At 56.3% G+C, this 13,812-nt stretch overlaps 1 protein-coding gene and 1 long non-coding RNA gene across 4 annotated transcripts in view; one reads left to right on the top strand and one right to left on the bottom strand.

Annotated features, from left to right (window-relative positions):
* Window positions 1–798: 798 nt before the first annotated feature.
* Window positions 799–4,920, bottom strand: LOC121136155. Its single transcript, XR_005873272.1, has 3 exons — window positions 4,721–4,920; window positions 2,259–2,445; window positions 799–988 (listed from the first exon to the last, which is right to left on the bottom strand). It is a non-coding gene; the product is annotated as an uncharacterized LOC121136155 (long non-coding RNA).
* A 665-nt stretch (window positions 4,921–5,585) lies between these two features.
* Window positions 5,586–13,812, top strand: part of Gse1 (Gse1 coiled-coil protein) — a 337,797-nt gene continuing 329,570 nt past the window's right edge. Inside the window, exon 1 of one of the 3 annotated variants that reach the window (XM_013115648.3) lies at window positions 5,586–7,500. In XM_013115648.3, coding sequence (XP_012971102.2) covers window positions 5,617–7,500 — 1,884 coding nt within the window. In that variant the 5' untranslated portion in view covers window positions 5,586–5,616. The remainder of the gene's footprint in view (window positions 7,501–13,812) is intronic. The other 2 variants (XM_040735846.1, XM_040735849.1) reach the window with 2 other exon arrangements.

Genomic DNA, 13,812 nt, shown 5'->3' with positions numbered 1-13,812 from the left:
TTCTAAAGCAGAGGTAACACTTCCTCAGCCACCAGGCATAGCTGTCAAGTGCTAATGGGTATGACTGGCTCAGAGACCCCAGGTCAGCTAAGCAGACATTGTTTTTTTATTGTTCACAGTAACATTCTTTCCCTTTGAGGAGGATATATTTTTGCTAGGATCCTGCCATGTTTGAAGCTCTTTCTGTGGAAAGTAGTGAAGTGCTTGCTCTGTCCAGACGGAAAGGGAAGGGAAGGGAAGGGGGTGAAGGAGAGGGAGAGGAGAGGGAGAGAAGAGGAGCAGAAGGGAGGGGAAGAGCAAAAAGGAAGGGCAGCCAAAGATGGGTTTTTCTCTTTGTCCCCAGCTAGCTGGAGGGCAAGCACAGAGCCCAGGTTGCCTCTGTAGAAGCAGATGGGCTGACGGGAACTGGGTCCTGGGAAGGATGCTGGAGGAGGGCACACAGAGGAAGAGAGTAGTGACAAAAGGAACAATGAGCAAGGATGTCAGAACCGTAGGTTGGGAAAAGCTGGGTGCCTTGGGATAGCTGTAATTTGATTTCAGGCTCTTGGGAAGAATGAAGCATAGAGCAGCTGAAGATTGCAGAGGGCAGGGTGATGCTGGTCAGATTTTTTATTTGTTTTAATTTATTATATATATATATATATATATATATATATATATATATATATATATATATTTGGATTTTCTTTGTGTAGCCCTGGCTGTCTACAGACCAGGCTGGCCTTGAACTCAGAGATCTGCTTGCCTCTGCCTTCCCAGTGTGGGGATTAAAGATGCGTACTGCCACTGCCAGGCTTATTTTTAATAATTTTATTCTTTGAAAATTTCATGGTTGTGTAGAATGCATTTTGATCTTATCTGCCTCCAGCCAAGATTTTATTTTTTTTGAGAAAGGGTTTTACTCTACAGCCCAGGCTGGCCTTGAACTTCCCATCCATCTTCAGGGTGCTGGGATTACAGGAGGTACCATCATGCAGACCTGATGATTCTAGAACAGAACGCACTGTGAAGTTTGGAGTCCTGCATCCCTGGTCCCAACACTGATTGAGCACTGTGAAGCTAGGGCAATACAAGGCAGACAGGCCAGCTGGTGGGTCAGCCCCGGGGAGACACAGCCGGAAGCAGACACAGTACTGTGTGGGAGCTGGAGACAGCTAGGGGGAGGCTAGGGATTCCCCAAAGGCAGCAAAAATGTGAGCCATGCCCAGATGCTCTGTACCTCTGCTACATGTCTCCACAGAATCTGTGGGCTGTGCCTTCCCTCCCCTGAGCCAGGGCTGCTGGGAGCTGCAATGTTGCCCATGCCTTAAATAGTGATAGGTATGGAAGGAACATGACCACTCCACAGATGCAGGCAGGAGGAAGACTCTACTTGGTACCTTGAGTCTAGATGACTCTTGGCAGGCATGTGTTGATGGCTCAATCCAGTTTGAGCTTCGAACATGTGAATGGCCAGGCTGGGTGTTGGGATGACTTTGCAACATGAAGTAGATACTAAGTGATCTTGGTGTTCCAGCATCTGGCACCACATAGTTTGCTTTGTGTCCAGGCCAGAGCCTGTGAGTGTTGCTGGAGTTTTCTTGTCCCACCAGGTCCTGCTACTTCAGCCCCAAATGGATACACAGACACTATATTAACTATAAAACTATTAGCCATGACTAGGGCTTCTTATTGGCTAGCTCTCTCTCTCTTAATTATTAACCCATTTCTATTAATCTAAGTATTTCCACATGGTCTTGGCTTACTGGAGAATTCCCGAAACTGTATTTCTTTTAGTATCTACATGGCATCTTCTTGTAGTTTCTCTCTGCCTACCTTTCCCAGAATTCTCTTCTTTTCCTAGTCCTGCCTATCTTCCTGCTTCTATTGGCCAAACAGTGTTTTATTTATCAACCAATAAGAGAGACATACATACAGAAAGACATCCCCCAACATGTGAGAGCTTTTGTTTCCTTAGATGCACAGTTGGGGACTAATGAAAGAAGAGACAGGAGACTTTGAGACCACCCCTGGTCCATGCTGAACTTAGGGCAAATCATTCCTATTAGCTTTATATGGAGGGGGGAGTGTGTGTGTGTGTGTGTGTGTGTTTGTGTGTGTGTTTTCCCACTCAATCTGCTGTTCCTATGGGCTAGTTTCTCCTTACTCTTAACCTCAGCCTTCTCATCTGAGAGCCGGGGCACAATGACACAGTCATGGGCTCTGTGGAGACTCAGGAGCTGGCCCCTGCAAGGCCCAGGTTTGTGCTCTGCACTTACTCAGCATGCAGGAACACCTCTACTGCTGCACCCCACATGTGTGTGTGGGGGGTTGCAGGGGTCTCTCAGTTCTTTTCCTTTGAGACAGGGTCTCACTGTGTAGCTGGCCTTGAACTTGAGATCTTCTTGCCTTGGTCTCTAGAGAGCCTGGCCTGTCAGCATTGCTTAGGCTCTGCTTCTCCCAGTCCTAAAAAAATGCGTCCTTTTGTTAGCACTGCTTTCCTGATGGAGAAAGAGACCCAGAGGGTGAGAAGCCCCCCTCCCCAAGGCTAGTAAATGTTACTGTGATGTCAGGCTGATGTGTCTGGCTGTGCTGTGGCTCCACCCACATGTCACCCACCCACAGATGACTCAGCAGTGTCACCTGTTTTCTTCCTTCTCTGATCTATGCCAGGGGATTTCCTGAGTCATTCACCCATTGAGAGAAACAGAAATATTCTCCCCCCTGCCTGCCGCCCACTTCATATACAGAAACATAAGCACAAACATGTGCACACATGTATGTACATTCACGTACCTGCATAGTGCACACATACATGCATGCATGCATGCAAACACAAATGCATGTCTGTATAACACCAAGTATTAACACACATAAACACATGCATGCAAAGAACACACATGTAATCCTGGACTTGGGCACATACATATTCATGTGTATCTAACTATGTGTTAACACACACAAATGTATAGCATGCATGTACATCTGTACTTGTTCACATACACAAATGTATACACATGTCTACACACACAGCGCGTGTGTGCTAACATGGACACACACACAGCCTCCCATCCTGTCAGTCTTCTGTGCCAGGCACCTCTCTGGCTCTCATTTGACCCACCATGGAGGGAGCATGTGCCCGCTGCACACAGCAGGAGACTGAGGTTTGTAGAGTTAAGAGGTCAGCCTCTTTCTGAGGTATACACAGCTGGCAGAATGGGGCCTGGGGCTTTGGATCCAGGTATGGAGCCCGTCCTGGCTAGTCAGTGTGCAGGATAGACCTGGGGGAAACTGGCTGTTTGGGAGATAAAAGGATGTAGGAAGCAGAAGATGGCAAAGGAAATAAAATGGATGATGAACAACAGATGTGAAGGAACAGGGCAACTCCAGCTGAGCCCCTACAGATGAGCTGAAGGGCTCTGAAGATGGGCAGCTGGACCAGGCTGAGGGGCCTTCACCTCCAGGCTCCTTCCTATGGGGTGAGACCCCCAGCCCTTCAGGGAGCCTCCTGCGCTTGCACAGGAACACCTTCCCCAGGCTCCTTCCTACGGGGTGAGACCCCCAGCTCTTCCTCGGACAGAACAGACAGTGTTCCTTCATGAGGGAGCTCCCATTCATCGGCCTCTCCTCTAACAAGGTGTGAACAATGCCAACAGCCAGGGGATAATCCCACCACCACCACCAAATTCTGCAAGAGTTTGCTGAGCCAGCACTTTTCTGGGCCAGGGAAGGAAGAGTCCCATGATCTGCCATGTTAACACCCCATCTAGTTGACCCTGGAGTCCTGGAATGTCAGGGATTCCCAAGAGGCCTTTCTACATGGGGGCAGGAGTTTTATTTATAAGTCAGCTCATCAAGTGGGGGCTCCTATCTCTAGGGCCTGGGCACTGCCTCCTGCTGGCAGGGTAGACAGCTGGAAGCTGCTGGAAAGTAGAGGCTGACAGTTCTGAAGCTTCAGGGGGCCCTGTTACAGATGGGAGACTGAGGCCCAGAAAGGTTTGGGATTGCTTGGTAACTCAGCCTGAACCAAAGGATACCATGGGGGGTAGGGTGGAGGGAGGGAGGGACACAGACCTAGAGAGAGAGAGACATACACACACAGGGACAGAGACAGACGGGGGTGGGGTGGGGGTAACATGTGTGTGCCTGTGTGCTTGGGAGGCACCAAGGACAGCCTCCAGCAGCTTCTGGGTGACAGGGGCCAGATGTCTGCCTGAGGAGGCTGCATACTCCATGCTGAACCCTGCTGCCTGGTCTGAATCCTTTCTGGCTTCATGTTTTGAGTCATAGAGTGAGGGACATCCCACACTTGCTTCTTGGGGGAAGTAGCTAAGAAGCATAACAGTACTGAACCTGGCATGCAGGTCTGTCTGTGTTAAACAGCTACAATATATCTGCATTAAGTCGTGGATACCTGTGATTTCTGCTGCAACACTTTTAACAAGAAGGAAAAGGGCACAGACAGACTGAGTTCTTAGTCCTAGGACACTCCTACACCCTAGGTCCCTACCTAGTGACCTGGTGGGCCCTGGCCAGTCAGGGATGGGAGCAGGCTGTGAGGACTCTGTCTCCAGGGTGATGCAGAAGACAACTTCTCTTCCCTCTGTCTCTAAAACTAGGGCATTGGGCTCAGAAAGGTGACCCCAACCCTGGGCTACTAAGGGGCCAGGATCTCCCCAGCTTCTGGGGAGGGGGAGGGGGTGCCCTTCCCAAGTCTCCCTTGGTACCCATCGGTCCTCACCTGGCTCTAATGCGTCCGGCTTGACCTTTCCTTAAAGATCAGCGGCAGCGGCTGATGGGTTTCGTGGGTCCCAAAGGAGACCCTTCAGACAGCCCGAGCCACGGGCCGCAGAGCCCCTAATTGGAGCAATGAATCACCGCGGGCTCCTGCTGGACACAGAATAGACTGAGGAGCTGAACGCTATTGTGCCATAGTTTGGGACACAGGGGGGTGAGGGAGGGTGGGGAGGGAAGACGGGGGGGGATGGGGTGGGGAGAGAAGAGGTCAGGGGAGGAGGAAAGAGGAGGATGGGGAGGAGAGGATGAGTCAGGGGAGGAGGGGCGGGGAGGAGGTAAGAGGAGAAGGATTAGGAGGAGGAGGAGGAGGCAGGGGAGGAGGGGAGGGAGAGGAGGATTAGGAGAAGGAGGAGTCGGAGGCAGGGGTGGGGGGGTGGAGGGAGGAGGAGCCCGGGTGGAGGCGGGCAGCAGGGCGGCGCGAGGGAGGGCTTCCCCGCCTCCGCCTCCCTCCTGCGCCCTCCGCTCCGCGCCGCCCCGCCTCCCTCCTCCCCAATTAAATGACCCGACGCTCGGGCCGGCGCCGGAGCTCGCACATGCGGCCGCCGCAGCCGCCCGGGGCTCGTCGCCACTGCCGCCACCTCCACGTTCCGGGCGCGCTCTCCGGCGCCGCCTGGGCCCGCACCGCTGCCAGCTGGGGACTCAGCACCCCAGGCACCACCGCGGAGACCCTCCGTGCGCCCCGGGCCGCGTGCGCGCCGCCGCCCGCCAAACTTTGCGAGTTGGGCGCGGGGCCTCGGGGCGCGCGGCCGGAGCAGCGGCAGCCGCGGGGAGCGCGGAGGCGGGCGCGGCGGCCGGGCCATGAGCGGCCGGGCGGCGCCGCTCTCCCGCAAGCAGCGGCTCATGGCAGCGGCGGGCGCGGCCCTGTCGTGCTTCATCTGTGGCGGCGGCATCGCGCGCGGCAAGGAGCTGAAGCTGCCGGTGAGGCCGGCGGGCCCCGCGCAGCCCTTCTTTCCGTTCCTGCAGCAGCAGGAGCCGGCGCCCGGCGCGCGCGGGCTGAGCGCGACCGATGGCTGCGTGCTGGTGTGCGCTGTGTGCCGCTGTTTCCTGGCCGAGCAGTGGGCCGCCTTCGAGCGCGCGCGCACGCCCGTGGACAAGCGCGTGTACTGGCTCAAGCGGCCGCACCAGTGCGACGCGAGCGCGGGTGGCCGGCGCGGGGCCCGCGAGTGGAACGCCGAGGACGCGCGCGACTCGGAGCTGTCGGAACTGTCGGACGCCGATGCGCTACCAGAGCCGGAGCCTGAGCCGGAACCTGAGCCCGAGGATGCTCACGACCCCACGAAGCCCGGAGCCCGGCGCCGACGCACGGGGCCCGGGACGCACTGGGCTCCCGAGCCGCCTCGGGCCAGCGTGCTGAGGGGCGTCCAGGAACCCTGGCCCGTCCCCACTGCCTCTGACGGCACGGACAGCGCCACCTCTAGCCGGGCCACGGGACCCCCAGAGCGCAGCAGCACCCCCGAGGGCAGTGACGTCGCTGGGAGCCTCGGGGACGAGGGCCTGGAGCGGCCTCCCCCGACGCCCGCGGACAGCCAGGCCCGCTGCTGCTACGTCTGTGGGTCGGCGCTGTCGCCGGCCTCGCAGCAGCAGATCCACGTGCAAAAGCAGGAGGCGCCCTCCCAGGCGCCCTTCTTCCCTTTTCTGTGGCTTCATAGCCCCCCGCCCGGAGCCCAGCCCATCACCGAGGCTGGCAGCACCCTCGTGTGTCCCTGCTGCTTCTCGTCCCTCACGCACCAGTGGCAGAGCTTCGAGCTAGCCAACGTGCCTGTCCTGCAGAGGCTCTACGTGGTTCCCCTGAACAGCCACGCCCCCGGCATGGCCTCCAAGGCCCGGAGACTCCCCAGAGAGGAGGGGCCCGCCACTGCCGCGGGGCTGCTGCGGGAGGCCTGCTACCTCTGCGGGGAGGACTGTACACGGGATGCCCGGGCAGTGCCCTCCCGCATCGTCAATGGCAACTCGAGTGGCTCCATGCACTTCCCTTTCCTCAGCCTTCTGCCTTGTCCACCCAATGCTCGGCCCCCCAACAACCGCTGCGAGGTTCGCAGCTGCCCCAAGTGCTTCAGCGTCCTGGAGGACGTCTGGGCCCTGTACCGGGCATCACACAACCGTGAGCTCATCAGCTCCGTGCAAGGCTTCCTGGGCAGGTACCACCAAGCCTTCTCCGCCTCGGACCCTACTCTGAGCGATCTGCCCGCTTCTGCGCAGGGAGGCCCGCCTGCCGTCTGTTACATCTGTGGGGCTGAGCTGGGGCCGGGCAGGGAGTTCCAGCTCAGCATGAACCCCAGCAGTCACCTGGGCGAGAAGGAGCCCTTCTTTCCTTTCCTCACCGTCTATCCGCCCGCCCCAAGGGCCAGGCCTGCAGACTCCACCGGCCTGGTGGCCACCTGTGTGCTCTGCTATCATGACTTGCTGGGTCAGTGGCTGCAGCACGAAGCCAGAGCCGCTCACCAGGCTGTCAGTGCCTGGTCTAGGCAGTACCAAGTGGACACATTCGTGTGCTTCTTCTGTCAGCAAGAGAAGAAACGGTGTCTGGGGCTGAAGTCGGTGAGGGTAGCCAGGCTGCCCTTGTTCCTGTATACCCTGAGAGCCAGCCACAGCCTGTTGGTGGATGATGGCCGGCAGCTGATCATTGGTGCCTGCGTGGAATGTGGGACCCTGGTTTGTGCAGGTCAAGGGCTCGTCAGCCAGGGACCCGTGGGCTGGAGCTCCCCTGCAGCAGGGACAACAAAGGTAAGCAGTAGCTTTCGTCTCAGAGCATCTGTGTCATCAAAAGGAGAGCCGGTTTCTGTTCCTTGGCGGTATCATCGGTTCTGTGTGGTGCATCCCAGCAGGGGGCGTTCTCTTTGCCTTGCTAGCTTGGCTGACCTTGGAGGCCTGGGGCAGGAGGTTAGAGGGTCTGGGGGCAGGGTTGGAAGAATAGCTGCTGTTGGAATCAGCAGGCACGGGGCTGAAGCTGGGCGTGCTTGCCGCGAATCTGTCAAACAGGAAGTTCAGGGCACGGCTGTTGTCCGCCCGATAACATTGGTAATTAGTGTAGCCACGCAGGTCACCCGGAGGTCCTGGTGGCAAGTTCCTCTCACTAGCTCCTGGCTGACTTGCTCTTCCCAAGATTCCCACCCAAGTGCATTTCTTTTGAGTCTTCCTGGTGGCTTTACGAAGCAGATGGCAACAGATTCCAGACGTGTAGGCGTGGGACACAGGCTCATGGGACCCAGGATGGTGGCTTGGACAACCTTTGCAGTGGTTAGTCTCTTCTTTGGGAGTCAGCTGCATGGAGCTGAGCCGAGGCCTGGGGCCTGTTCTCAGGATGCAGCTGTCTGCCTGGTAGGAGACAGTCAGGGCACTAGGACATTGGAACCTAGCTTTGTAAGAACCCTCGCAAAGAGCTGGCCAGGTGGCCCTGGGGAAGGGGCTACAGGCAGGCAGGCAGGCATCTGTGAACAGCATTCACTGTCCTGCCCTTGGGCTGGGATCCTAATTCCTACCAAACAGACTGTCCTGTCCTGGGCAGAGAGAGAGGCCTGTGTGGCAGTGACTGGCCAGGGACCTGCAGAGACACACAAGGGTGGGTAGGTGGATCCAGCTCGGGAAAGGCTGTGTGTAAAGTGTCTGGTTCCTGCGATTGTGCGTGTGCGTGAGAGAGAGAGAGAGAGAGAGACAGAGACCTGGGCACATGGAGGTTGCCCTAGGAGTCCCTTTCCCAGGCTCACACCCCCCTGCCTCAGCACGCACTGCTCTCATCTTTCCTTACCAGAGTTGGTCTTGGTCTTGGGTTGCCTTTAAGGTTTTGATGGCAAAGGGAATCACCTGCTTCTGGCATAGGCCACCAAGCGTTTCATTAGCCACAGGTGTGTGACAGCTGATGCTGAGGCTGTTGCTGGGACTTGGAAGGCACAGCTCCACAAGGCCTGAAGTGCAAGAAGAGCTTGGCTCTGGGGCAGGGCAGGCCTGGTCCCGGCCTGCCTCTGTCTTCGCTGCAGAGCTGTCTGCCAACAAGTTCTTATCCTGGCTGGGCTGTTCTCTTGGCTGAGAAGTAGGAATACAGGCCACGTGGTTTGTAGGGACATTCTAATAATTGAACTAATCAGGGGGCATTTGAATGTCCCCAGGCCAAGCTTACTGTGTTAAGGCTGTTCCTGGCAGCAGCCCTCTGTTTGGGCAGAAGGGACAGGGCAGTTTTGAGTGAGGCTACAGCCACAGGCGGGATGACTGTTGGAGGTTTGCTGTGGTCTGTGTGGGTGGTTGGTGCTCACTGGGGGCGTGGAATTTTCTCTGCAGAGTGCCTACTTTGTGCTAACTTGACCTCAGTACAGGAACCCAAGTAATCAGATGACGCCTGGGTCCCAAGCCAGCAGGGGTGGGAAGTAAGAGCAGTCAGTGTGGCCCCCAGGCCCCTCCCATGTCCACCAGGGGGCTAAGTTTGAGCATCCAGTCAACTTCTGCCCTCTCTTTGGCCCTCACCTTGTCCCATGAACCTTCTCACTCCTACCCTGAGACTCAGGTAAGTCCCATGAGTCTCACAGCCAGCAGGTGGCTGAGGGTTCCAGCCTGGGGCTCAGGACCTCCTCTACCCCCTGGGCCCTGCTCCCAGCAGTTTGCCTGAGACTTGCTGGAACCTGGTAACATAGCAAAAAGTGCAGAGACAAGAGAAACCCTGGAGCCCTGGGGATGGGAAGAGCCTGCTGGGGATGAGGGGACAGAAAGTACCAGATCTGGTAGCTTTTGCAGGGAGGAGGAGTTTGTCCTCTGTGCTGAAGGGTAGCTTGAGTGAAGGTATGGAAGGGACAGGGATGTGTCTGCAGTCAGGCCTGTGCTGCAGTGGGGGGTGGCAGGCATGTCTCAGACTCCGCTGTGGCAATGGCGGGAAGGAGGAGTCATTCAGCTCCCAGGGTCCGAGGATGCCGGAACAGAGCCCTCTGCCCTCTGCCCTTCCTCTGCGTTCCTGCTCTTCCCATTTATCCCACAAATATTTATAGAGCGCCTACTCTGAGCCAGGCACTGTTCCAGATGCTGGGATCCGGTGGCAGGCACAGCCTGCAGTGTCCCTGGGGAGGGACAGGCACAGAAGGTCCAAAAGGCTGTTTCCCGCAGCGCTGGGAGCTGGGCGGCCGTCAGCCAGACTGGGTGCAGTGCAGAGGCAAGTGGGGGTGTGCAGGGAGCCAGGCCCAGGCTGTCAGGGGTGGAGGCATAGGCACAGCCTCTCGCTTGTCCCCAGGCTGGCTTCCCAAGCCACCGCTGCCCCCCAGAGTCCTGAGCTTCCAGTTAGCCTTCCTTTCTTCCTGTGTGCTGTCTGAGAACTTAGCTGGGAAGTACAAGAGCCTTGTCAGGGCTAAGGAGACCCACTTGCTGGGGACATGGCATGTTCTAGAACCTGCTGGAATTTTGGAATCCTGGCAGGTGCTCCCTCGAGTGAATCAACTTAAAAATATCTAGAAAATGATGTGTCTGAGAAGTCAGAAGAAGGGACAGAGGGGAGATGGTACCTGGCATCCTCTACTTGGGTTGCTGGCAGAGGACCCTTTGCTTCCTGTCCTCTGGTCTTCTAGAGCTTGGTGTCCTGCAGGCCATACAGCCCTGCTACAAGGATTGGGCAGTGGCTGGATCGGGTCAGAGAGGGCTGCAGCTTGTCCTCTCTAGGCCTGGCATCCCTACCCCCACCTCACAGGAACTATGGAAAGACCCCAGGTTGGTTTGCCTTAAGATAGACCTGGTCTAAATCATCCTATAAGGAGCAGGCTGTGTGACCTTGGGCCTGATCCTTGACCTCTCTGAGCCGTGGTTTCCACAGTTGAGTGGTGGTGCTGCTTTTTGATGGCTGAGTCCCAGTGTGGCTCCCCCGCCCCAGCATGCCTTATTGCTGTCTGCTGTCAGAACAGGTGGCCAGGTTGGGAGGTAAGTCTGGGGACAGTGTCATGAGGAACTGACTCCCAGGCTGCTATGCTCCCTGTATCAATGGCCACTACGTCTTTTAAATGCCTCTGTGGAGGGTCTAGCCCTCTATACTGTCCTAGGTGGGAAAGGAACCGAGAGGTTGAGTAACTTGCCCATGGTCACTCAGCCAGTTCCTGCAGGGTAAGCTTTGGGCCTGGGCACCCACTCTGGAATCTGTCCCACCCTCTGTCCCCTCTGCCCTCCAGCTGTGAAGGTGGCCATTCCTGTAGGGTCCATGGCTCTTTACTTGCGTGCAAACCGTCCTACCCACTCCCTTTTGCTTCTCAGGGCCAGAGACTCAGGAAGCCCCTGTAGCAGGAGGCCTTGCTGCCTCTGTCACTCCCCCACTTCTTCCTGCCTGGCCGATAAAGGGGTGCCTTTGCCTGCGCTCCCCAACATGGCAGGCGTTGCCGTTGGCTGGCCCCCTCTCGGAAAGGTGCCTGCCCTGAGGCTGCCTTGTCCTCTCCCAGGCGCTCTGGGCAGGGCAGACTAATGAAGCCAGCAGTTTGGTACCTACTGTACCCCAGCCTGCTGCCAAGAGTCACCTGGCCAAGCCCCCAAGCCGGGTTGTCACTGTGTTCCTCATCCGAGCACATCACAGGCCTGCAGAGCTCTGTCAGGATGGCTGCACATCTGTCCCCTGCTTCTTGGCGTGTTGCCATCACTAGCTTCCCGCTCTGCAGGGAGGCCCTGGCCATCACTGTTTGCCTCAGGCCCTGGGGATATACCAGCTTAGGCTCTTTCTGGAAGGTGCCAGACAGTGCTGGCATCTTCTTCTTGGCAGCAGCTGGGCAGCTGGGCTGTGGGCCTCTCTGAACCGTGGCCCTCCCCCTTCCAAGGGGATGTCTACGTTTCCTTGCCGGTGTGGGAGCCTTCTGCTCAGAAGAATAAATTTTCCAGATGCCTTGTGCTAAACCTGGAGGAGATTGGAGCCTACTGGGAAAGAGGAAGTGGAGGCAAAAGGTCTTAAAAACTGAGCCTTCCCTGAAAGCAGGGTGGGGAAGAGGGCAGGGCTGCAGGCCAGGTGAGTTCGGAAGGCTGCAGGCCTCATGTCTGCTCAGCTCTCTTGAGACCAGCCCTGGTAAGGTCGGTGCTGCAGGGAGAGTCCCCGGCAGGCCTGGTGGTGGTGGCAACTCTGCATGGCTGTGGAGGAGCCCACGTCTTTGCTCCTCACATCTGTGTCGTGGCTGGATGTGGAGGAGGACACGGCATCTGCCCTCAGAGAAGAGCGTTTTGGAACGTGCTTCCTGTTTCCTGTGCCACCTGCGGAGGACACACACGGAGTGGGATGGAAAGAGCTTCTACAACGCTGTGTGCCTGTTACTCGGTTTCTCCATCTGTCACAGGTGCCCAGGGCAGTCCTGTGTCAAGGAAGCTGAGGCCATGGCTTGTGGTGTGTGGGTATCCTGCTGTGGGGCTAGGAATGGGAGCCTGCCTCTGAAGGGTTGGGCTTGAAGTTCACTGCACGTGGCCAGCGAGATGGCTCAGTAGGGAAGGTGTTTGCTGCACAAACCGCAGAGCCTGAGTTCAATCCCCAGGACCCCAATGCATGTAAAGTGGGAGAGAACTCATTCCATCCACAAAGTTGTCCTCCAGGCTCCCATGCCCATGTGATGAGCACTCAGGAGCCCTCCCCCACCCAACCATATGTATAAACATAGTAATAAATTGGTTTAGATTTCTGTACATTGCCATACTCCAGGACTCTGAGACTCTGACCCTTGGAGGATGGCACAGTTGGGTTAGAACAGCTTGTATTGTAAGGCCACAGCTTGTGAGTCATGTGTGACAGCGCTGTGCTGAGGACCTTCCCTCTCTTCTAAGTCCCCGGCTTCACACAGATTCTACTTTCCAAGACACAAGCACCGGGAACCCTGGGATAGAGACCCAGCACACCTATTCACCTGGGTCTCAGTTTTCTTCCTCTGTAAAATGGGCATGTATAGTGATGAATGTAGAGAAGGCTTCACCTTCAGGAATCAGTAATCTGGGAGTGCCATTTAGAAAAGCCCTGTTCTTCTCTGAACAGAGAAGGTCTACCTTGTTTCATGCTCTAGGAAACATGAGTTGGGAATAGTGCAGTTGGAGGAGGAACCATGTGTCAGGCTGCCCCCCCGACCTTCCCTGCCATCCTTCCTGCTGTCCACTGTCTTCCTGTTTGGACTCCCCTTGCCATATGCTGATGTGGTAACTGTGCTCATTCCCCCTACACACACACACACACACACACACACACACGCACGCACGCACGCACGCACGCACGCACGCACACGCACACTGCCTGTCCCCTCCTCTGACCACGAAGTGATGCTGTGGGTGATTGATGTCCTGTGGCAGTGGGGTCTTTGCCATTTAGTATGTTGGAGGACCAGGCTAAGGAACCCAAGCCATTTCAGAACTAATAGAGTAGGCAGGGCTGGAGTAGAGTCATCAGTGGGCCTATCCTGTATCTTGGGGACAGGTGGCCTGGTAGAAGCTGGGACCTGATTTCTACCTTCCCAGCCTGGGTTCAGAAAGAGTCTATAGTCAGCCACTGTCTACTAGCTTCTAGATCAGCAGTTCTCACAACCTATGTATGGGTCATGACCCCTTTGGGAGTTGAACAACCCTTTTGCAGGGGTTGCCTAAGACCATCCTGCATATCAGGTATTTATATTATGATTCATAACAGTAGCAAAATTAGTTATGAAGTAGCAATGAAATAATTTTATAGTTGGGGTCATCACAACATGAGGAACTGTATTAAAGGGTCACAGCATTAGGAAGGTTGAGAACCACTGTTCCGATCAGAACAGCCGCAGGACAGTCTCGTTATGCTGACCCCTTGGGGTGATCTGCATGCTGACCCCATATGGTAAGCTTCCCAAACCTACCAGACCTGCCCTGTGCTCTTCAGACCTCCAATGTGACAGGACCTAGGAATGGGACTCAGGGGTTTTGGCCTTCATCCTAGCATCAAGCCCAGAGAGGCCACAGAGACCAAAGGGAGCCCAGGGCAGCTTGGACTTGACACCCCCAGGGTTTCTTGTGGGTCACATCTGATTGGCTAAGGCTTCCTGTGGGAGCTGGGGGTACACTGATGCTTTCCCAGTGACATGGAGTGGCTACTTG

This window comes from Mesocricetus auratus, unplaced genomic scaffold (genome assembly GCF_017639785.1).
Source record: "Mesocricetus auratus isolate SY011 unplaced genomic scaffold, BCM_Maur_2.0 Super-Scaffold_6723, whole genome shotgun sequence".
NCBI lineage: Eukaryota > Metazoa > Chordata > Mammalia > Rodentia > Cricetidae > Mesocricetus > Mesocricetus auratus.
Note: the sequence above shows the minus strand (reverse complement) of the source record. Positions and strands in the feature narration are given on the sequence as shown.